This window comes from Pseudochaenichthys georgianus, chromosome 18, assembly GCF_902827115.2.
Source record: "Pseudochaenichthys georgianus chromosome 18, fPseGeo1.2, whole genome shotgun sequence".
NCBI lineage: Eukaryota > Metazoa > Chordata > Actinopteri > Perciformes > Channichthyidae > Pseudochaenichthys > Pseudochaenichthys georgianus.
This window is the reverse complement of record NC_047520.1, coordinates 16,742,341-16,767,072: the sequence shown is the minus strand read 5'-3', so window position 1 is coordinate 16,767,072 and position 24,732 is coordinate 16,742,341. Positions and strand designations below refer to the sequence as shown.

At 40.5% G+C, this 24,732-nt stretch overlaps 1 protein-coding gene across 1 annotated transcript in view; it reads right to left on the bottom strand.

Moving 5' to 3' along the window:
* Positions 1-1,838: 1,838 nt before the first annotated feature.
* The window catches only part of LOC117463741 (collagen alpha-1(XXV) chain), a 164,283-nt gene continuing 141,389 nt past the window's right edge, over positions 1,839-24,732 (bottom strand). The window contains exons 17-37 of the mRNA XM_034106144.2: positions 24,636-24,680; positions 22,592-22,654; positions 21,213-21,281; positions 20,470-20,514; positions 19,331-19,375; positions 19,038-19,115; positions 18,640-18,663; positions 13,565-13,609; positions 13,432-13,476; positions 12,657-12,737; positions 12,490-12,552; positions 12,293-12,343; positions 10,112-10,138; positions 9,594-9,674; positions 8,663-8,698; positions 7,610-7,663; positions 7,451-7,504; positions 7,195-7,221; positions 4,741-4,827; positions 2,867-2,905; positions 1,839-2,125 (exon numbers count right to left, since the gene is read on the bottom strand). Coding sequence (XP_033962035.1) covers positions 2,123-2,125; positions 2,867-2,905; positions 4,741-4,827; positions 7,195-7,221; positions 7,451-7,504; positions 7,610-7,663; positions 8,663-8,698; positions 9,594-9,674; positions 10,112-10,138; positions 12,293-12,343; positions 12,490-12,552; positions 12,657-12,737; positions 13,432-13,476; positions 13,565-13,609; positions 18,640-18,663; positions 19,038-19,115; positions 19,331-19,375; positions 20,470-20,514; positions 21,213-21,281; positions 22,592-22,654; positions 24,636-24,680 — 1,062 coding nt within the window. The 3' untranslated portion in view covers positions 1,839-2,122. The remainder of the gene's footprint in view (positions 2,126-2,866; positions 2,906-4,740; positions 4,828-7,194; positions 7,222-7,450; positions 7,505-7,609; positions 7,664-8,662; positions 8,699-9,593; positions 9,675-10,111; positions 10,139-12,292; positions 12,344-12,489; positions 12,553-12,656; positions 12,738-13,431; positions 13,477-13,564; positions 13,610-18,639; positions 18,664-19,037; positions 19,116-19,330; positions 19,376-20,469; positions 20,515-21,212; positions 21,282-22,591; positions 22,655-24,635; positions 24,681-24,732) is intronic.

Genomic DNA, 24,732 nt, shown 5'->3' with positions numbered 1-24,732 from the left:
TAGAACAGTGAATACACGCTGCTCTATTTTTTGTAAATGACCACCTTCCTTCACACGATCCGTTACGATGCAAAATTCATAATGTAGAGAGAACCGCAGCGGACATGAAAAGCCAAAACAACTGAAAGGAATGCTGTTAAGAACCAAAAATGCCTTCACTTAAGAAATTATAGAAAAATAAATAATGTACCACTTAAAATATTGAGACAAATATATGCACAGAAAACTTTAAATTGTTACATACATAAAAACCCCAACAACAATAAAGAAAGCTGTTGTGTACCGCTGATAGAGCAGCACCATCATAATCTATACAGGTGAGATGAACTGTACAATCAAACGGAAACCATACGGGAATAACCCTTCTCCAATCCACCTACATCACAACTAAATGTTGGTGTTTCACATGCATATTTCTCATGTTGCAGAATCACCTTGCATCGCACCTACTATGTCAGAAGGCAATTTGAATATAAGAAATGTGAAAAAGATGGGTCAAATATGCTGAAAAATAAACACAAATACTGCTCCATCTGATATGGAATGTGACATAACTGGCCACCGGGTACACTGTGGTGTGTTAATGGACCAATTCACTTAGCTTTTCTTTCACTGTTTTCCATTTGTTTAAGACAATACATGAGGTGTAAAAGAGTGTTCTGCTCAATATGTGAAAACCAGCTACTGTTGCTTTATGGTTCTGATACACTTCCTCAAATCAAAGCTTAGTATATATAAGAAATCCATCAGAAAGAAATTGTGCACATGCAGTGAATCAACAACACTGTACAACTAACAGCCCAAAAGTCCAGAATGAACAGCAGATGTGTTACAATGCTGGATGTGAGGTGTTCCTGATGGACGCATGTACACGGCTGTAACCTGTACAAACTATTCATATGAAAAACAGTTCTTTTTTCGATACTCCGACCAAACAAAGCTCCTGAAATAAACACCATTCCGATAAGTCAAAATAACATATAACGTTTCTGATAAAGGAATGAATAAAAGCTTGAGGCACCAAAGGCTATCATACACAACAAATACAATGTTAAAGAATGAGAGCAACAACGAAAACAAGAAAAAAAGACGATTGCATTGTGTTAATGCTCTCAGTAGACGTCGGAGCGCTCCTGGTGATCCCTCTGCAGATCCACGAGACACTCTCCTGCAGAATCCCCAATCCTAGGGTGGGGGGGGGGGGGGGGGCAGGCCTGTCCAAACTCAAACCCATGAGCCTGATTTGTGTACCTGACAGTTCCCCCTCCCGCTTGTCCGGAGACGAGGCACCACACTGATGCTGAGCCACATGTGTGCAGTATAGTGATAGAACCTGCGGATATCATACCCTCTGCAGGCATCACCTCAATAAAGCAACAATAACCAACAGCTTTACTTTCGGGGGGGGGGGGGGGGGGGTTTCAGGCTACCAGCCATGGCGTGACTCCCTTTGGGGGGAAGATTAAAGGAAAGCAGAAATTACCAAATCAGAGCTCTTGGGGGGGGGGGGGGGGTTGTGATTTATGTTAGTGTTTTTCTTTTTCTGCAGCAGCCAACCACAAAACAGTGACATGTATGTACAATACATATAAATATAGTTTGCATGCGTTTGCAGGGGCAGGGGTGCAATGTTCTGTTTGGCACAGTTTTTCTTCTTTTTTTAGTCTTTTAGAAAATGTTGCTGCATGAATGGGCGGTGTTGAGACCAAAACAACACAAAACATGTAGCGTTTGGTGTTAGAGAGCCAGTCCAGACCCTCCTCCTCCTCCTCTTCCTCCTCCTCCTCCTCCTCCTCCTCCTCCTCCTCCTCCTCCTCCTCCTCCTCCTCCTACGCCACCGTGAGTGTGCGGCGCTGCAGTCTGAGCCATGCAAAGACCACAGAGACAAGTTCTGCCGCCAGCCGAGGATCTGAACTCCACCACGATGTGGATGTGAGAGCGGACACACACGGTTGTTTTTCCACACGGTGATGTGAGTAGAAGCAGCTTAGGGCGGGTAACTCGGGACGTATCATTGTACACATAGACTTCTTTTTTCTTTTAGACATTTTCCATTAAAAAAACTATAAATACCATAGAAGAAGCATTATTTACAAACTCCATGCGTTTCGGGTTAGAGTGATCACTGCAAGAAAAACACAGGAGAGAGAAGGACGTGAAGATGTGGTTCATCACTCAAATGGACAATCTGGTTTTGACACAGTGCGGTGTTCTTCACACGACAGAGAAACGTTGTTACGGCTTATTTAACAGGAAACCCATGCACACGTAGAGAAGCAGAAACACACGTTAATAACATGAACTGATACAGAGTGATCAAAATATTAGGAGCATTTTATTATCTGAATTAAACCTGAAATATAGATTAAATCAGTCCAAAACTTTAACCTTTCTGTCCCATTCCAAAAAGAAAGATGCAAATAGTCATTTTTGTGTAGTTGTAAGGCAAAACACTAGGAAAAATATTGTTAATAATTTTGAGTGTTTTTCTCCGTTAACATGTCTTCTGTCAGAGTAGTGTAACTAAAACGATCTTTGTCTATTTGTGTCTGTCGATGTCTCCTAAATTCATTCAAAGCCAGCTTTAGATAATGCCTTATTTGCATATTTTTTATTTCAGAAAACTTGTTTTACAAAACAAATATTCTCTTAATGTAAGGAATCATGGTGATATATGAAGAAATTAAGACACCACTGCAGCATTATCAGTTTCTCTGGTTTTACTATTTATAGGCACGTGTTTGAGTAAAATTAAATAATTTTTTATGTAGACGTTGAGATTTTACAAAATTCTCTACGTTGAGATGTCCTTACATTTTGTTCACTCTGTATCTGTGTAGTTGAAATATAAATATACTCATCTCACCTTCTGCCAGCATCCAGGCATTGGTAATCCATCTGGGCCCTGATGAGTGAAAAGAAGCGGGGAAGCAAAAGGAAAAACATGAGCACTGAAACAGGTTTGGGTCTAACAGATGAATAAACATTAATATGCAAAAAGCACACATCGGCGAGAGTAAAGACATAAAAGCTACTTATAAAAACCCCATTCTGCCACATCGATCCAAATCAAACCACAGGCAAATGACCTAATGATAATGCACTTTAACTGTTCATTTCTCACATGCTTGTTATTTGTATTTCTGGATACTGAAGTAGAAAATGTGATTCTGCTGATTTGTGTCATTGCGCTGACCAAAGTGTATCATTATGTTAAAATATTCAATGTGACGCTATGGTGTCTAGTGTAAAGGATGACGTGTCAGAATGCAAACTGCATAAACCTTCTCTGATCAGTTGCGAAAGTAAGGTCTTCAAAATGTTTGTGTAACAGGAAATTAGGAACGAGGAAAGGTTGTGAAGTAACCCTTTATGAACACTAAAGACTGTGTTTTAGCTGCGCATTAAGCCTGCATCTGGATGTGTCCTGATAAATGAGTGTTATAACATGTATTCTCATTCATGCACATAATACACAGCAACATACAGCTCATGCACATGTCTCTGGTTTTATTACAGTTACCCCACAGTTATAAAACAACAATAATAAGATGGATGGGGACACTAACAAAATCAGAGTGTATCTGAAAATAAAGTCATTGCAGCTCGTGTAGATGCAATTTAATGAGATGGCATTTTTGATAAATGAAATATACTATATCTAATTTCTTTGTCAGCACACACACAATCAATATAGCCTTTTAAAATCAGTTTAACGCTTATAAATTAACGACTAACAATTCTACCCAGAGTGTAAAAAACGAGCATTGCTTTACACAGCACTCTTTCAGAAGCAACCACATAATAATTCTGGAGACATATCCAGTTGTTTGTTTTTCCCTTGTCATCATGGTCTGGCCCAATTGGTACAAATAAAGGAAGATGGGAAGGGGAGTTAAAAGAGTGGAGGGGGAGGGGGGTCCATGTGCACGTAGCATCAGTAAAGGGGTCTGTGTTAGCATCAGGTTACAAAAGAACTCCATGGAGGAATCAGCAGTGGGGAAAAAAGAATTTAGGAAGAATTTATTTACAGTTTGAATAAGAGCAAAGGAAGGATTCAGTTAGAGGGATAGATTACATGATCCATGTTTTTATTTTGTATATTTCACTTGTAAATGTGTATTATCTAAAAGAGGCTGCTTGCTGTCAGAGAGTTAGTGACGTATATCTTGGTGCATGTTGTTTTTTTCAAAATGGAAAATGTATTTGTGATAAAAAATAAAGTGCCTGTCAAGCTCTCAAGGTCATGCATGGTTTTGATTGGGTGAGGACTGAAGGTGAGCGGCATGCATGGGTGAGAGGTGGAGGAAGAAGAGAGATACTGTACCAATTGGCATGGGGCATCCAGCCCGTCCAGACCTGGCTGCCCTGGTTCCCCCTTTTCACCCTTAAATCCCCGGAAACCCTGTTTTGCAAAGACGACCTAGGAGTGTTACTGGGAGAGAGGTGGACGACCTTTAACCCCCCCCGCATCCGTCCTCTACCATGGACACAAGAAGGGGGGGGGGGTGGGATGGGAGGGAGGAGCGGCCCTGTGAGCTTGCTGATACCACAAACCAGTTATATGCTTTCTTAGGCATTTCATTTTAGGATTCTGAATCTTTGATCTTCATTCAAAATATCTCATCCATATTGTTTCATTTTGAGAGTAGCTGGTATCTGTTTAGCCACAGGATGCCCCCCCCCCCCCCCTGTTTGGGACGGCTGCTCTACGACCTGCAGCTCACAGTGGGGACATACCAATGGGCAGGGTGCATCTAATCCAGGGGCCCCCTGTTCTCCTTTCTCGCCCTTAGGCCCTTTTTTGCCCTTCTTTCCCTTCTCCCCCTGTGGATACAACGTTTTGGTCAAGTTAGCATCATTTTTTTCCGTACATTTGGGAGAGATATTAGGAAGGGAGTGATTAAAAAAAGGGAGGCTACAGCTCACAGAGGAGGAAGACACATGGTCAGCGTTAGATAGGAGGGGAGACCAGGGTACTCTAAAAACATTCCTTAGGACAGGAAGAGGAGGAGAAAAGGGGAACGTTACAATAGGAAGGAGTAAAGGAGCTGATCGCTTTAAGGGGTGTCAAGGGCACAAAGGATGAGAAAGAGTAGCAGGGAAGACACCTCCAGAAGGACAGAATTAAATAAACTACACACTGAGAAAAAACTGTATCCCTTCATATTGAGGTGGAGTTAGTCTTCTTATGCTGTAGCATTCCGTACATGCACGAGAGTATAACAACATACATATAAATAAACATTTCAGAATTACATTTCTTTGCACCAAACTTTAAAGGGAATATCACAGGCACTGTTATGGCTCTTATGAGAATAGATTGTCAGTACAAAATAATACTTATTTTTCGGAAAATTGTTCTATACTTTATTGTGTCTTTGAAAAATTAGCTCATTCAAAGTGCTATGACAGTGCCTGATTATTGTGTTTTACAGAGAACAGAAGGATCGTATCTGAGTTGGACAAGGTGAGGTCAACAGACATGAGAACGCCCAATACTGATTGTGTTATTTTCAGGCATGGGATAGAGTTCCTCAGTGACATTAAGCATCTAATAATCACATTGGAAGTGTTATGGGAACAGACAGGTTTAGCACTGCAAAGGGAAGGGTTATCAACAGGCTCAGGATCTAATGGAAGGGACATGTTGAAGTATGTGCATGCATGGAAACAACAGACATACAACATGTGAATTTATAGAATCTGTTGTCAATGGACTTATGTAGGCAAACATGTCGAAGCACGCCTAAAATGAGATTTGATTTTGAGAAATGAAATGACAAATCATTCAAAAGTGGAGAACAAAACTTTGAGCGGACTGGATGGTATTTCATGAGAAATATGTTTTAAATTGTATGGAGTTGTTATCTTCAATGGTATAATGAGGGCCATTGTTGGTTTAATAAAAAATAAATACAGAGCCAGGGAAAGGGCGGTCTATCCCCCCCCCCCCCAAAAAACAGAATTTCTGAATATAAAGCTGTGGATTTCTGATAAAAACTTGGATATTCTCTGAGATTAAAGTGGTATATTTTTTGAGATAACTCAGAGAATATTATCATTTATTTCCTGAAAGTTTACAAATGTAATCTTAGAAAAATCCCAAAAATGTGTTGCCATTTATACAATTTATGTAATCAAAATTCTTGCCAATAAGGTATTCTGTCCAGGAGGTCTTAATTATATACCTGTCAAAATTAAATAAAATTCATAAAGACGCATTTAAATATATATTTTAAAAGAAACTTCCTTTTGTGCACTCTATTTCTTCAAACGACCGTATACACTACCCTCTTTATTTCCTGTTACTGTCCATTGACATCAGTCCTCTGTTAGACGTTAAGGTGTTAACAAGCCATAACATCTTCTCTACATCTACCTTTTCTCCTCTTTCCCCAACGTCGCCTTTCTCTCCTATTAAGCCTTGCAACCCCTGCAAAAGTACAACTCCATTCAATTACTCTGGCTTTAATTGCAAGGACAAGAGAGAGAGCTGCTGTCCTGACAAAAGCTGAAAGCAAACAAATTAGGGGCTGAAAGAGGGTGAACAACGAAACATATAGACATCAAAAGAAAGTGGAGGAATGTGAAACAAGAAAAAGTAAATAATGCAAAATATGAGGCTTTTAAAATCTCAAAGGGAAAACTGACATTCCCAATAATCAAATGCAACCACATATGCACATAATAATACAATACATACAATACATTTTTAAACAAGGTCAACCTTCACTGATTGTGCGATTAGCCTCAGGTGTGGGGCATTACATAAAATACACAAATAAAACCAGCATCTGTGTGTATATAAAAATGTAATATGACAAATGCTGGGATATTTATAATCTGAATCTAATTACTAACTTTAACCACAGATCATATTCCAAGTTATTGTTGACTTTTGGTATATACCTTTTTGATATACGGTCTTTTTACATGATGTGACTTAGAGCTGTCACAGTATCAGATTTTTACTACATGATTATCACTCAAAGATTAATTAAAATCTATAGAATAACATGTATATAAAATCATTTGTTAATAATCTCATTATCACGCTACCTAATGTATTCTTTTTAATATATATATATAATCCAGACCTTGGACGAATCCAACAATTACTGATGTCAATTGAGGCAATAAAAAAGGCGCCTTCAGAGAAAACTATAAAATAAAAAAGTTTTGGAGACTTACATCCAGGCCTGGTGTTCCAGCAGCTCCCTGCAAATAAACAACAACATTAAGTGAATTGTAATTATACAGTTGACTTCATCATATGCTGACATCTACATATCAACTTTGCACAAATCCTACTTTAAGTAATAAAAGAGGCAAATTTAAGCAGCAAAAAAACTTGCACATTTAAAAAAGAGGGGTAATTATTTAACTGTTTGAAGCTGACATTATTGAGCATCAATATACATCAAGATAATAAGCTCATCAAACTCACAGGAAGTCCGTAAGGGCCCCGTGGTCCTGGATCGCCTGACGCTCCTCTCTCACCCTAATACAAATAAATCAGTGTTGCAATCACGTGAAACAGATAAAACATCTCATATAAAAGCTGAAATCAGTCAGATATAAGGTGAAAGTCAAATGTGGATCTTACGTTGTCGCCCTTTGGCCCCGCCGGCCCCGCTGGCCCCACAGGCCCGTCCTGGCCCTGCAGAGAGTGGTGTTGTCATGGTGAGTTATGGCCATAGTATTTTTAAATTAATTTCCAAACAAATAGATGGAAAGCATTTGTACAATATTCCCAGCCCTACACCGGCACACAGAACGGCTGCTCGTACACGTGCATTTGCCACAGAGGGACATTTACAACACTGCTGACACAGTTAATGTATGAGTGTGTGTTAATGCTGAGTTAATGCAACACGGGACAAAACGACAGCCTGAAATGCTGCAACAGCTGAGAGAATACAACTCAGAGTGGCTTCATTTAACTCATGAGATAAGACGTAAACAACTAAAAAAAGTGTATAGATCCTCAGGTTGCACTTTATTTCACAGTACACTAATTAAACGTGTCAAAAGTAGAATAAATATGTTCTTAGTTAGATATTACACAATCAGTTTACCCCAATTATACACCTCTGTAATTAGAAACTGTCATATTAGACCCAAAATGTACTATTCTTACACCCTATTATATCAAATTGTACTCCCATTAGAAACCAAAAAGGAGATCTTATACACTTTTACAAGATACGAGTCTAAATGAAGCATATACTATTTGATTTCTTGACTCTGCTCTCGTAAATTGGCATCTATTGTGTATTAGGATTTGCCATTTGAGTGTAATTTAATGTACCATTGTCTAAATGTAGTATACGATGGGTGTAACATATCAGGTTTCTAATTACAGTGGTGTATGGCCTCTTAGGATATAAATGTGTTTATTAAATGTCTAAGAAAGTACATATTAATTCTAGTTTTGGTCTAATTTGACACAAAGTATGCTCTATAAGTCTCTTATTAGTGTACTGTAAAACATATAGTGCCTCTTAACTGCCTTCTTAGTCACAGTGAAACACGATAAAATGGAATGATGGTGGTAACTCATCTGAGGAAAGGGGGGACTGTATGAAGGATGGGGGGGGGCGGGGGGAGACAGTAGACAGTTGGGAGGGGTGAAGCCTCTCGGTCACATGACACTCACCCTAATTCCGGGCTTGCCGTCCAAGCCGGATGCTCCCTGCGAGGTTATGGACGTATGAGTGACATGAACAAGGCGGGATTAGTTACAGATGAACACTGTTATTAGGACAGGTCGATGGCAGGGTTCACAACAACTACATTACACACAGAAAACCACAGGCAGGAAATGGAAAACGAGATATATAAAGAGACACACACACACACACACACACACACACACACACACACACACACACACACACACACACACACACACACACACACACACACACACACACACACACACACACACACACACACACACACACACACACACACACACACACACACACACACACACACACACACACACACACACACACACACACACACACACACACACACACACACACACACACACACACACTTAAAGAAAATCACACAGGGCTTAAATAGAAATGAGCAGTGGCGGTTCTAGATCAAATTTGACTGGGGGGGCCAGGCTGGGGCCAGTTCTTTCATGAGAGGGGCACAATAAAAGAGGGTTAAAAAGACAAAAACAGTATAAAGTAATTATGTAAAAAAAACATAAAATACAGTAATTGGTATTTGTTTTAGTAAATGTAAGTTATAGTCCTTTGTTTCAGTAGTTTAGAGTATTTGTTTTAGTAACTTTAAGTGACTAGTGTTCAAAAACATAAACAGTAGTTTAATCTCCACTGTACATCCGGGTCTCTGATTTGATTTATTTCCAATAAATCATCATATTGTAACCTTTTTTATGGAGGGGGGCCACAGGGGGGTCCCTGGTCAGTGTTACGGGGGCACTGGCCCCTGTTGGCCCCCACCCCCTAGAACCGCCCCTGGAAATGAGAGACTGTATGGATGTCTGAGGAAATAAAAGGGCAAGGCTTTGTGGTTTCACATTTCCCATGATGCACGGCTTTACTTACGGGCAGACCCAGCGGCCCGCGGTCCCCTTTGTGTCCTGTTTCTCCTCGGATACCCTTCACACCGTGCAAACCAGATTCACCCTAAAAAAGACAGAGGGAACATGGGAAGCAGGCAGAAGTGTTATAATTTAAAACCTTGATGCAAGATTCTTTAGATTTGTGGGGATAAATGTACTTACTGGAGGTAAGTGACAGCTAAATACATGCTATGTCTAAAAAATTAAATAAATAATGTATTCTAGACTCACTCCTGTACTTCATCATGCTATCTATCTGACACAAAGACTAATACAAATTTCACGAAAAGCTGCAGAAAAAGCTAAAACTCAAATAGAGAACATGCATCAGAATGTAGAATCTAATAAAAGTAATTTTTATGAGCATTCATATTAATCTAGAGCAAAATTCTACAATGATTAAACTTTAACTACGGACACATATGTCTAAATATATAATAGAAAGGTATTACAATACAAGTGCGCGTCTGTTTTAATTACAGTCATGATAATGTGATTTACCTTTGCTCCAGAGAAACCATGGGGACCCTGAAAACACAGAAAACATTGCAAAATATTATTCATTACATTATTACATTATATTACATTGCATTTAGCTGACGCTTTTATCCAAAGCGACTTACAATAAGTGCGTTCGACCAACAAAATACAAACTTGAAGAAAACAGAATCATATAAGTACATCAGGCTTCATAGAGCAAAAACATTTCAAGTGCTACTCAACTGGCTTTAGGTAAGCCAGTCCTTTATTAGTATATAAGTGCTTTGTTAATAGTTCTATCGCTCGAAGTGGAGTCGAAAGAGATGAGTTTTCAGTCTGCGCCGGAAGGTGTGTCAGCTTTCTGCTGTCCTGATGTCAATGGGGAGCTCATTCCACCATTTTGGAGCCAGGATAGCAAACCCACGTGTTTTTGCTGATGGGAACTTGGGTCCCCCTCGCAGCGAGGGTGCAGCGAGCTGTTTGGCTGATGCAGAGCGGAGTGCACATGCTGGGGTGTACGGTTTAACCATGTCCTGGATGTAGGAAGGGCCAGATCCATTCGCAGCATGGTACGCAAGTACCAGTGTCTTGAAGTGGATTCTAGCAGTTACCGGAAGCCAGTGAAGGGAGCGGAGGAGCGGCGTGGATTTAGGAAGGTTGAAGACCAGACGAGCAGCTGCATTCTGGATGAGCTGCAGAGGTCGGATGGCACATGCAGGTAGACCAGCCAGGAGGGAGTTGCAGTAGTCTAGGCGTGAGATGACAAGAGCCTGGACTAGAACCTGCATCGCTTTCTGGGTCAGGAGGGGACGTATCTTCCTGATGTTGTAAAGCGTGTATCTGCAGCAGCGGGTTGTAGCAGCGATGTTTGCAGTGAAGGACAGGTTGTTATCTAGGGTCACACCCAGATTCCTTGCAGTCTGAGTCAGGGAAACAACAGAGGTGCCAATGTTGATTGTTAGGTCAAGAGTGGGACAATCTTTTCCCGGAAGGAAAAGCAGTTCAGTCTTGTCAAGGTTGAGCTTGAGGTGATGATCAGACATCCACTGAGAGATGTCAGCTAGACAAGCAGAGATGCGTGCGACGACCTGGGTCTCTGAGCTGGGAAAGGACAGAATTAATTGGGTGTCGTCAGCGTAGTAGTGGTATGAAAAACCATGCGGGCTAATGACTGATCCGAGCGAGTTTGTGTACAAGGAGAAGAGGAGGGGACCAAGAACAGAGCCCTGAGGGACCCCTGTAGTTAATTGACAAGGGTCAGACTCCGACCCTCTCCAAGTAACCCTGTAGGTGCGGTCTTTGAGGTATGAGGTGAGGAGGGAAAGTGCAGAGCCTGAAACTCCAAGTTCTTGGAGAGTGCGAAGGAGGATCTGATGAGTCACCGTGTCGAATGCAGCAGACAGGTCCAAAAGGATGATGACAGAGGAGAGGGAGGCTGCTTTAGCCGTGTGCAGTTCCTCAGTATTCTGTGGCGTGACTCATAATCAACAAGATTTTATTTCTTATTTTAAAGAGCTAAACCAAGCTTTTTTGGGGTCTTTCTACCTGTAATTTATCCACATTTTCCCTCACGAAATCTCAAGTGCACTACTGTGAAACATCCCACAGACGTTGAAGGGTGCTCTGTTAAGTGTTATCTTTTTCCCCCCATACGAGCACACCTTGCTGTGGAATTACAGCTGACTATAATATGCACGTTGAAGTTTGGCCGTGTTTCTCAAGAAACTGGTTGGGCTCGTTCATAGGGAGTTCACCTCATTACAATGCATACTTTTATTTGATTATTAATACAAGTCCTCCCTGCATAGCAGCACCTTACTCCATCTTGAACTGTGTAATCATATAACCAGTGTAATTATTCAACTATAATAACACTTAGGTAATTGTATATCTCTAACATAGCATTTTAATATTTACATATATATTGTAGTATGTAGTACAATGTGCAGATTTGAACTTAATTTCTTATGTTAATAATATACATATTTTTATTCTTTTTTATTGTATTTTCTTATTGCACATTTTTACTTCATTTTTTGTATATTCATACAAATATTTGTTTTACACTACTCTATCTTTTATATATATATGTTTTCAGTCTAAACTGTCACAAACCTAATTTCCCCAGAAAAAACACAATATTCAGATTGTGATTCAGATGGCTAAAATATTTTTCTTTTAAAATTGTGATGAAAAACTCACCATGGGTCCCGGGGGTCCGTGGGGCCCTGATGGCCCTGGGGTGCCGATGATCTGCAAACAGTAACATAAAATCAATGAATTATGTTCTACAGTAACAGAACAACACATGACTGTATGTCAGTTTGCAATGAACGGCTTACAGTATTTAATATACTACGTAAGTTTATGTCGAATAATATTTCATAAATGAGACTTACTGAAGAACCTTGAAGACCAGGCAGACCTGCGTCCCCCTTGTCTCCTCTCATCCCGTTCACACCCTGAGACAGAAGGCAGACGAACATAAATACAGTTTTTAAGAGGCGTAGTCAAAGGAAATGTTAGATAATATACTGTAAATTTGTATATTTATATAGATTATTACAGGTAGGCCAGTTAAACCAATTCCTCCTATGTCCCCTGAAGCTCCGGGCATCCCCATGTCTCCTTTAGAGCCTTTGTAGCCCTGAGAGAGAATACAAAGGAATTATAGTTTCAATTATTCACCCTGCAGATATGTTTGCAAATGTCTTCGTATATAATATTAAAATGTAAAATGTCTCCAAATCTGCATATTCCTACTAGAAAGTCCTGTGTAAGTAACAAAGGGTTTAGCTAATGACAGAAGCCATCATCTATTTTTAAATGGTACAACTCTGTCTCAATTATGAAGAAATCTATTATATTGTGTAACAACAATGAAAAAACATACAAAAGAGAAAGCCCAAATATTCAAAGACAACATTAAAAATACTCAACAAGTCAATCGCTATCTTCAGAAAAATGTGTTAATTGATTCCCCATTTAAGTTTTTATTACAGTTCAATTGAATCTGGTATTTGTTATTGTTATACCGATCAGCTGTCCCACTATCCTTAATTACATTTGACTTTTACAAAATATATTTTTGAGAGGAATTCATTTTTATCATAGATGCAACTCATCTGCTCTTCTCTCCAGAAACTTCAATAAACAATTTCTAAATTGAATATAAACCAGATTTCTGTATTCATGTTTCAATATGTACACACACATGGATTTTTAAATACATTAACTCTCCTTTACAATGTTCTGACTTTTCTTTCTTATTTCTTATAATGTGAATAAACTGAAATGAACACGGCCTGTGTTCTACACTAACAATAAATATAAGAACTCACTCTTTCCCCATCGAGTCCAGGGAAACCATGCATCCCACGATCCCCCTGTGAGAGGAATACAAATACTTTGTTGGTAGTTTGCACGTTTACCATTGAGGATGGAATTATTAAAACAGTATTAAAAAGTGTTTACTTTGCCCCCCTCCGGTCCGATGGGCCCGGGCGGTCCAGGTGGACCCTGAACAGAAACAGGAGGAGAATTTCTATCAGAAATGAAACATACTTGTAATTGGGGTTAAATGTTTGAATGCAAGGAGCTCCATTTCATCGAATGGAGCTGACCATCACGATGAAATGACTTGCTGACAGGACAAAACATATTAGCGATCAGTTATGAAGTACAATGCTCAAAAACATGTTAGCTACAACATCCCAATACAAATGATAATTGACAGATGAGTGATGATGTTGTGGCTTCTTTAATGATCAAACTGGAGTTTACCATGACATTCAATTTTAATTTGAAGCAATCATGTTTGGATGATGTTAGACGATTAAAATGTGTTTTTATGAGGGTGCATCAAAAAACACAATTCTTGAATTTTGATATGGCTGGGTGCTAAAAGTGTTCCAATATATGTAGAAACAACACATGCAAAATATTTTTACAATACATGATGATTTAGGGGTGCCACCGCACATCTGTTTTTGTTGGATAAAGTGGTAAACAGTGCTCAATGGGCGCCATGGAGATCTGAGGTAAACAAGACTGCAGTTCAAGTTCTGTTAGCTAAGCTATTAAGCTTAACATCAACAGTAGCAGCTATTCTAGAGTGGACAATGTCATATTCAGAGTATTGATGTCTCATGTTTATTGAGAGTAGCATTGTAGTTGTTACAGTAAATTAACATTTTAAATATAAGTATATTTGCGAGCACAGCTAGCTACTCTGGTAGTAACGGTAAGTTATGTTGAAGTTAGACTATGTACAGCTAAAATGTGAGGCTTATGCAAGCATGGTTTATCATAATTGTGTGATATTAAGTATGCCAATATATGATTTTAAACTCTATCCTTGTCCTTGTATTAAATTAACATTTTAAACATAGGTATATTTGCAAGCAGAGCTAGCTACTCTGGTAGTGATGTAAGAGTAAGTTATCATTGTAATGATGAAGTTGGATGATGTACAGCTAACATACAGCATGGTTTATCATAATTGAGTGATATTAAGTATGCTAAGATATGATTTTAAACACTATCCTTGAGCTTGTGTCCTTTTCATTCCCAGGCACTGCACAACACAACCCACCCCAGGATCCAGCTCTCCTAAGATGCTGCCCTCACCAACTGGTCCCTGCCAGACTAGCAGTCGCAGCCTGGTCTTTGGTCTGGGCCCCAGCATCACCAGTGAGGATGCCATCAGCATCATCACCGGCGCCAAACTGCCAACTGGTCGTCAGATCTTACGCTGCATGCTTGCCAAGAAACCTGGTGCAAACGGAGCGTTGTCGCAGTTCGAGGCAACCAAGGGTGTCCTGGAGCAGGTGCGGCCATTTTACAAGAAAGCCAACATCCCAATGGTGAGCGACAAGCGTGCCTGCCACAAGATGGTAGACTTAGTCAATGCTAACAACAAGCTGCGGAAAATCTCCCAGGCCAAGCGCTCCAGTGAGACTACAGCGAAACAATTGGAGAAAATGGAGTGCAGACTTGATGCCACATTTCCGCTGTGGCCTCCAAATGTTGAAAAGCTGATTGATAACCCAGAAGACCTAGCTTTTTCTTGGCCAGCATGAAGACCAACAGAGTGGCCACATTTGGTGTATTGGACAAAAAGCTGCAGCGAGAGGTGAAGCGGCGAGAGGAGCGTCAAGCTGCTGCAGCAGCCAGGCAGTCCCGCTGTGAAAAGGAGCTGGAGGAGATGACGGCAATGTCCAGCTTGGTGTCGGAGAGTAATGAGGAGCCAGAGGAGGATACTAACACAGTCTGTCCAACATCTGAGGGCAAACCATCCCACAAGCGTAAGAAGACTGGAACAAACGTCTTCATTCCACATGACATCCTTAGCCGACCAAGTGTTGTGTCACTGGCTACAAGGTTGAAGATGTCACCAACGCAACAGGCTGCCTTCACGCGTGGCCTGGTTGCAGAGTCAGGCGGTGAATGTGCACATCTCTCTGCATCTTACGCAACAGCTGACCGAGAAAGACGCCAAGTGCTGGAGACAATCAGTGAGGAACAGCACAAGCAGTGGACACCACCTCCATTGTGCACCCTACACTGGGACAGCAAGTTAACACCGATGCTCAGCAATGGTGGAGACATCACGCTCGCCAGAGGTTACCTTGTTCACACGTCTGAGAGAGAAATGGAACCTGTTACCACAAGAATCCAGCAGCCAATGGTCCCGTTACATTCCTGGCAACACCGAGCAACCACTCCTGGGCAAGTTACGTGCTGAACTTGTCAGGTGCGCAAAATAAGTGACTGACCACAAGCGAGGTGACTACCGTGAGTTTGTGCAGCTGTGTCTTGTGTTTCTGGATGCAGGTGGTGAAGAGCAGACTGCAGTGACCTTACACCGCCCGAGAGCGCTCCACAAGGCACGATGGATGGCCAAGCTGCTCTATACTCTCAAGCTGGCTTTGATGAAGCAGCACATCGCGTTGCTTCCCCAGGGCACAATTACCACACGGCAGCAGGTGCCCGAAGATTCGGGCATTTGCCATTTTCATTACACACATCTATGCAAAGTGGTGGTTGACCTGCGAGAAATCTGTAGATGCTGCCTGGAATGACCTGACACTCTACCACCACCTGCAGGCATACAAGGCTGTAGATGAGGGCATTGCAGCATCAGCGATCAAGGCACTGGAGAGGCATCGCTGGTACCTGACAGGTGAGACGCTACCCCTGACTCTCTTCAGCAGCAAGGTGCCCAATGAGGACAAGCGTGTACTTGCCAGTGCGATCTTGGAGCACAAGCCCGCTGATCTCCCCATGATCATCCCTGAGCAGCGCTTTGGCACAGGCTTTGGCAAGCTAAAGTTCCCCACCCTCTTGCCAACCACCAGCTTGGCTGATCTCGCCAATAAGGATTGCTGGTTTGGGATGCACCAGCTGCACATTGATCCAGAATTGATGTCTCTCGATGTGAAGGAATGGGCGACCAATGCTGCGTTCAAAAAAAGTGAGGTCAATGTATGTGCAATGAACGTGGTCAATGACTGTGCCGAGCGTGGCGTCAAGCTCACGTCCGACTTCGTCGCAGTGGCCAGGAAGGAGCAGCACCTGCAGAATGTGCTGCAGGCAGTTGAACATGACCGCAGCCAACAGCCAAACCTTCGCCGCTGCAAATGCAAGGTAATCGCACGGGTACTCTTGGGTGGCGGGTGGGGAGACATATCTGGGGGAAGACGCACACGCACGGGCTAGGTTCAGAGTTCAGGTTCCATTTCCTCTCTTTCTCCCTGGTGATGTTGCTCAGTGGAGCGGACTCTGGCACAGACTGAGTAATTAAGTTTGAAGTTTAGTTAGGGTTTGTTCTTTTAAGTGTGTCAGTATCGCCCCTTGTGTTTAACAATAAAGTCAATTAAACTTTATATGTGTGTCCGACATCCATCACTGCTGCACAAAACTCAGGGTAACGTGAACATGTCCCATTGAGCTCCATTAGTTTTGTCTATAGGACAAATGAATGGAGAATCTTGAAAGTTGAATTCTGAGAAATGCCCAAGTTGCCCAAAGGGCAAACAAACAACTTTTACTTTGATAACCCTATAGAACATGTTACTGTATAAAAGTTCACTGTACTCAACATTTCCAGGTCAACCTTTTGGCAATTAGATTAAAAATTTCACAAAAGTTCATGTCTTAGGTGGCACCCCTAAATCTCAATGGAATTCCTCAAAACTTTGCAAAAGTCATTTTTATGTTAATTGGAACACAATGCAATGCCAGCCAAATTGATATTTTGAAATTAAAATTTCCCATTCAAATTTGATGCACCCTGATAGTCCAGTAGCCAGTTTCCAATTGTGAACCTGGAAATGTTGAGTACAACAAAGTTGTATCATAGAAATGTATAGTATGGGTCCCAAGCACATAGAAACTGCCGGATGCCAACTTGCATATGTTGGGCAATTTGGGCAATTTGCACAAGTGTTGATAATTAGCATTATTACATGGCTTAGTTGAATACTCAGTTTTCTGTTGTCTACCGTCTGAGAGCAACATGGAGGATATATTTGGAGAGCACAGTAATTTGGATGGATGGTTAGTGGCTGATGAGTCCCCAGCGAAGACAATAAAAAGACAAGAGGGACAAGAAAACAGCGGAGAAGTAACGGGGCAGAAACCCTCAACACGGAGCTGCTGTCCTTTTTCAAACACATCAAACGGCAAAACATATTATTCAGTTGCCAGTAACTTTGGCATTAGGGCAGGGATATCTAGATACTTTCCAAGGTTTGACATCATGAATTGTGCTACTTTTAAAGTAAGCAACGATGTTTTCAAATCTGTAATCAAAAAGCAAAACGCTATCGAAGCAGTTCCTGCTACGTAGTTCAAACGGTAACAACGGACTATTTTTCTTAGCGGATGCATGTCATTTTAAATCAATACAACTATTTTTTAAATCAATAAAAGCATTTCAATTAATATTGGGAGTCATGTCGTTACTTTGTTGAGAATGTGGCCTTGTAATAAGTAAGGGATAATGTGCAGTGAGGCGGTCATTCTGGGTAAAAGAACACTGATCAGCCTGTCGGATGTTCTTTTACCCAGAATGACCGCCTCGCTGCACATTATCCCTTACGTAGTTACCATTATAACCTATGGGGACAATAGTTGAAAAATGTTTTGACCAAATCGGTTTCGGGTGTTATTGAGGACGCTGTGTCCATTTCTGACATTTTTAAGATAAAAAAATTGGCTATAATGCAATTAATTTCAATTAACGAAACTTATTCTAATTGTGCACATTTCCCAACAAATGCAAGTTAGAATCCGGCAGTTTCTATGTGTGGGGACCCCTACTATACATTTATATCATAAAACGTTTGTGTACTCAACATTTCCAGGTTTGAAATGCTAGCAACTAATGCAATGCTAGCAACTAGACTAATACTGTACGCAGCACTGAATACTGTTTTATATTTAGTTAAGCAAAGGCCGTGCAAACCAGGGTGGGGCCCATGCGAGGGGGAGGATGAATCACGTATAGGGATGACACAACACAAGCAGTACACAGAGGTTATTACCGTTACTGTAATAGTGGTAATCTTCTGCAGAAGGCCGGTAGTGTGGAGGAGATAAGATTGCAAAGGTCATACGGGAAAGAAACCTTTGTGTCAGCACAGAGGAGTTATTTATTAAAGAACAGATGTGCTTGTTTATCTGGAGATGCTGAATCGTGATGGATTGAGGGTGTTGCACAGTAATGTAAAGAATACATTTTCTTGGAGGAGTTTGAAAATGTGAGTCAAAAGATAATTCAGCTTATAGTGAAGCTAAACAAACATCACAACTTTATCTGAATATATGTCATGTTTCTTCTGTATGGTTTAACATTTAAACATGTGTTGTAAGAAACTCTTTCAGATGTTCTTGTTTTTAAATCAACATAATCACAATGACAGGGAGTGATGCCCGGTCTGACCTGTAAAGCCTCCTGAATGTTTCCGTTGTAGTCGACGATTTCTGTGGCTCCTTGGTCTCCTTTCTGCCCGGGGGGGCCCTGCACAGATTCACATTAAGAACAATTCACATGCACCAAATGTATACATAATAAACATTTAATCAGTTTGACTCTTTTCCGGGAAAAAAAGGAAAAAAGGGACTGCTGCCCTCCGGTGGTTATCATTGTGTAGTGCAGCATGTCATGTGAAATTATTATATTTTGGAATCTTAAATCATCATGCAGAGGTTATTTGATTTAATATTTTTGCTTACCTTCGGGCCAACAGATCCCACGATTCCGTTATCTCCATATTCCCCCTAATGTGTGAAGAATAAGAAAAGTAAATCCATAATTGCATTTGCTATTAATACACTTCCTACTTCCTGCAACATAAATCATACACATCATTATTATTATTATGGTACAAGAATTTATAGTAATGAGAATTAAATCAAAGTGTGACAAATAATAGTCCTGTATATGAATTGTTCACTCTTGATTGTAGCTATTATTATGGAGATGTCCCAGATGAATAAGGTATAATATTTTATAATAGATGTCATTTTTTAAGGAATATAATGTGATATAAATCAGGCTATGAATGATAAAACAAATATATGAAACTGGAAAGGTCGGTGTATGTTAGTGTTTCTGAAGTGGAGAAAAAGTTTGGGAAATAGCCTTTAAAAATACGTACTTTAAAATGCTGTACATACTAAAGGTGAATAGGGTAAAGATCATGTAACTAACATTTATCACGATGAACCTTCCCCAGTTCATTACTGACATTAAGACTAACTGTAATATACTTCAAGTTTTCTGAAATGTTATGTTTGAATATGAAAAAGAGGCATTATGTAATGCTAACTTTGAGAATTTAGTAAAAAACTACAAACACAAACGAAAAAAAGTTAGAAAATATACTCGTAATTTTGAATTTGAGGCTTTCTATCCAGTTGTCTGAAAGAAGACATGTTACAGAAACTAAATAGCTCAAAAACAAACAAAAATGTAACATGTTTTTTCAATGCCTTTCGTACATCAGTGTGCAAATGTCCTTTTTTATTTATAGCTTTGCATTGCACAGACCTGCTACACTCTTAGTGGAACAATGCTAAAATGCATTAAATCAAAGGAATACAATGTGCTCTTTTGAATAACTAACAGAGAAACCAATATTGGATTTCACTCCAGCCAAAACACTTTACATCTGTTTAGTTTGATGAAATGTTCAAAAGAAGTGCTTGATGTATGACATTTCCACAGAACATGGATCCCACACTTTACCGACTAAAAAAACAGTGATCATAGAATAGTGAAAATCCAGGATAGGAATCAGGTGCAAACTTTAATTAAAGGGTCAGCTTATAAAGGCATCACATTTAAAGAAAAACACAGCTGCTAAACTCACCTTTGACCCTTTAGCACCAGGTGTACCCCCCTCTCCTTGGGAACCCTGCCGGGAGGAAGAAAACACAAATGGAGAAAAGAGTCATCTGTTAAAAAAGACAAGCTAAGTACTTACGATATAAACATGAAATTAGAAAAATAATAAACTTTCTTTTCTAGGCTCAAGTCAAAGTCATCATTTAACACATTCAATGCATTTAAAAAGCACATTTCACACAGGAAATATGACTAACGTGTCCCGAGAGAGCAGCCCGGTCAGCTTTTCTGACACATCCAGCTTTTAATATGTCATATATCGCCGAGCATGGAGAAAGTGTTTATTTGAACTTTATTGTTGATGAAGCTTTGGGGGTTTCTAATAGGATGTGAAGCTGATCTGTGGCTCGTCTAAGTTTAGACTGGGGCTTAAGCTACCTGCTGGGTAAGTGCCAGACATAAACAATGGGAAACTCATTTATTCCTGGTTTACTTTGTGCAGACTCCAGGGAAATCCTTGAACCTAGTACAGGCTGTAATGGTTTATCCAGCGCTCTTTGTTAACATTACTAAATATTTGATGACTTGAATGAGCCATCGCTTTTTTAAAACTACAAAGTGTGTGCTTAAATCTGCAAGGCACTAGATGGCAGCACACATCTATCAAACACATCGCTTACAAGACAGTTGTGAAGCTCTCAAAGACACACTGCTGTGAAATCCTTTTTTCCTACATCATTTGAGTCGTTTGTGTCTCGAGTGACTGACCTTTGGTCCCAAGAGTCCAATTTCTCCTCTTTCTCCCTTTCCTTGTGGCCCGTGGTCGCCTCTATCACCCTGCACAGACAAAAGAACAACGACCTGCTCAAGTAAAACAAATCGAGAAGTGCCTCAAAAAGCTAAATTAGGAAACCCAACCCAGCCAGTAAACTCCATTTCTCCTGCCATGTATCTTGTATTCACTCACATGGCTCCTTTACACACTGTCCTGCACCTTCACAATATCGCTGGGGTTGTGAAATACATCCATATAATATCAATATCCTGATACTAGGTATAATGTTAGATTTTGGAAGATGTAATAAGTGTCTTTTCATATATGTAAAGGTTACTTTACAATTAAGTGATGTCTGAACTTACCAGACTGTTATAGCAGATATTTAGAACTCATTATATTAATACTTTTTGGAAGCATCCCTACAATGTTGTCACGATATATTGTCAAAAATATTGAGAGGTTTGTTGTTGTGTTTTGCTTTGTGATGATAAAACAAGTGTTGGTTTCCTTTAGTTGTGAACTTTACTCATCTCCATGTTTTACAGTAATCACATGACTCAGGAATGTCTAAGAAGCGCACACCACTCCTCTCATGAAATTGCTTACTTGACAAGATTGACATGGTGAGTCGTGGATATGTATGCAGAGTCAGCACAACATCCTTTCTGGTTTGTGACCTCTGACAAGGTGAAATGTTCTTTTAAAGAAAACAGCAGAAGCGTCAAGAGCTCTCTGTGCTAAGGTTGATCAATAAAAACAAATCCATAGAAGTGTGCTTTATGTGAAATGACTCATAGCAGCCAGTAGAGGGAGGTGTGGTGTAACTATACTCTTTATGACTCATTTCTGATACTTAAAAAAGCAATTGGAACACAACCATTACTCAAGAGTAAATTAGGCCTTTGCTCTCTTTTCAAATAAATGCTTACCTATGATTACTTACAGGCAGAAAAAAGTCTGGTTTGAAAAATTATAAAATCAGCAGTACCCTCTAAGAAAGTGGGCAAACCCAGAGACCTGAGCATAAGGAAGAATGACATATTTGCTGCAATACCCCTCTTTTTCCAGCTATACCCTGATGACAAGGCTAATTCACCCTGATGCAAAAGGACAATCACTCCTGGATTATCATGTCATCATGTCACGACTCAAAGGGGATTGGCTCATTCCGAACACTTCCAAGTGACATTTTGAAGAAACAGAGGCTTAATCTCCTCGTTGTAGTGACAATAATGGATACTAAACCCAGAGGCATTGCTGACGATAAAGACCTGCCAAAGCTCTCCGCACTCTGTCATTGAGTCGAAACGACCAAGTGTCGCTCTCACATTGAGATTTAAGATGACTTTGGGATGTCAAAGTGACCCACCTTAGTTCCTGGGAGTCCTGGGAGCCCTGGCTCTCCCTGGGGCCCGAGGTATCCAGGCTCACCCTGAAAGAAATCGGAAAATAATGTATTATTCCACATGATCCATACGTCCGCTACAACAAAAACACAAGATGCATGGACAAACTTATTCCAAACGACAAGCATGCATTTCACAAACACAAATTAACACTTTGTTAATGTATCCACTGGTTTCACATACATTAAAGGTCCCCCATTGTGCAAAACCCACGTTTTCATGTCTTGTATACATCAACATGTGTCCCCTCTGCGTAAAGAGACTCTGAAAGTTTCAGGAAAAAAGTTTCGCTCTCTTTTTGTCCTGATCCATTTCTATAAAAACCTGTCTGAAAATGAGCTGATCACATTTTGGCCACTTTATGATGTCATAACGATTTTTTGGCTTGAGAAACCATTAGCCAATCAGCAACCAAGGAACCCCCCCACACCTTATCACCTGAATCTCCTCCTAGAGCACCATTGTGTTCTTTGTAACCAAATATCTCTCAGAGGGGCGTGGGGAGGGGCTCCTTATTTTCATCTGAAGTAACAGACAGAGAATCAGCACTTTTGAAACAGGGATGAAACAGAGGGGATTATGGGTAATGCTGCAATGATCTGTTTGGTGTTTCAGCCAATCAGAGACATGTTTTGTATATATCTGAGACCTGTGATATATTGATATAAAACAGTATAATAGGGGACCTTTAATGACTCCCTCTCACAGGCTTTAATAGACGTTAGGACTGACCTTGTTAGAAACTCATCACTAGAAGTGTTCTGTTAAAGTGTGCAGGCCACCTCAACGTCTTTGCGCTTGCAGTGAGCTTCCAGTATGAAGCGTGACGCCTGATTCACGTTTGATTTGTGAAATAACTTAATTGCTATACCGTCTGTTCCCATCCAGGGAACTGTGGAAACGTCCGCAGAGGTAATGGACACTCGCCGCTCAAACTTTCAAAAATATGATTGGATACACACAGCCAAGAATCAGAAGAACAAAGTGCAAGCTCAGAAGGCGAGAGTGCAACGTTAGCAACAATATTGTTAGAATCCATCAAGCAGTCAGGCCACTTAAGTAAGAACAAGAGTATATACATGTCAAATGAAAGGCCTTTTGGTTTGGTTTTCACAAGGCCAGCACATTACAAGAGAAAGAGAAAACAGCAACAAGCATTATATCATCATGCTGCGTGAAAATGCCCTGCATTCATATAAAGCTAATAACCCTGTGTTTTTTAAGCATAAGATGGCAGCGAAATAATACCATGTCTCACCCAGTGCTGTGATTAATTAAGTAAAACAAGTCGAAATCGAAATGATTTAATCAAAATGAAACTTGTCTTCTTAACGAGCAGAACCGTTTTGACACATTTCGTAGTGAGTCTCTTGTAGCTACGTCCAGGAAGTCAAATCAAGTTGTCCAATCATTCATGTTAAGACCTCTAGCATCGAGTTGCTGGTCTCAGTTAGTTTGAGCCACAAAATGTACACAACTAACATTATTATTAACATAAGAATGTCACCCTTAGTTAGCCGACATGATGCCAGAAGAATCAATAGGTCATCGCCAAGCTGAGAACTCTCATTATGTGCACGTTTGAGAAAGTCTATTTTATTCAACTGTGGAAAGATCAGAGGTCAAGTCTCTGCCGATCCCATTGGGAGATTGCGCTTATATTTTCAACAGCTTTCAGTTTTCCTTATTGGTTTGAATGGATTTGAAAAGGGTCATCTTGCGTTCTAATGCTACTATATTCTACTATTATATCAGTGGCGTAAAATGGTGAATAATATCCTGTGTTGCGATTATTTCTGGGGAAATATATCGTCCAAGTTATCATAGGAGGCCTACTTGCAGTCTTGGTGCACATCCCACACAGCAGGACAAGCAAGATTAAGAGACTTGACGAGAGACATGACGATGGGCTGGCTGGGTTTAGGATGGACAGCACAACAGCGGGGGGGGGGGGGGGGGGGGGGGGAGGGGGGGGATGATCGAGGATAGAAACAGCGAAGCATTTACCTTTATCCCTGGGAGTCCAGGCAGCCCTGGAAGTCCTGGCTCTCCCTACACAGGAAGAGTGTGACATGTTACAGCCAAGCCAAGCTAAGCTGAGTCG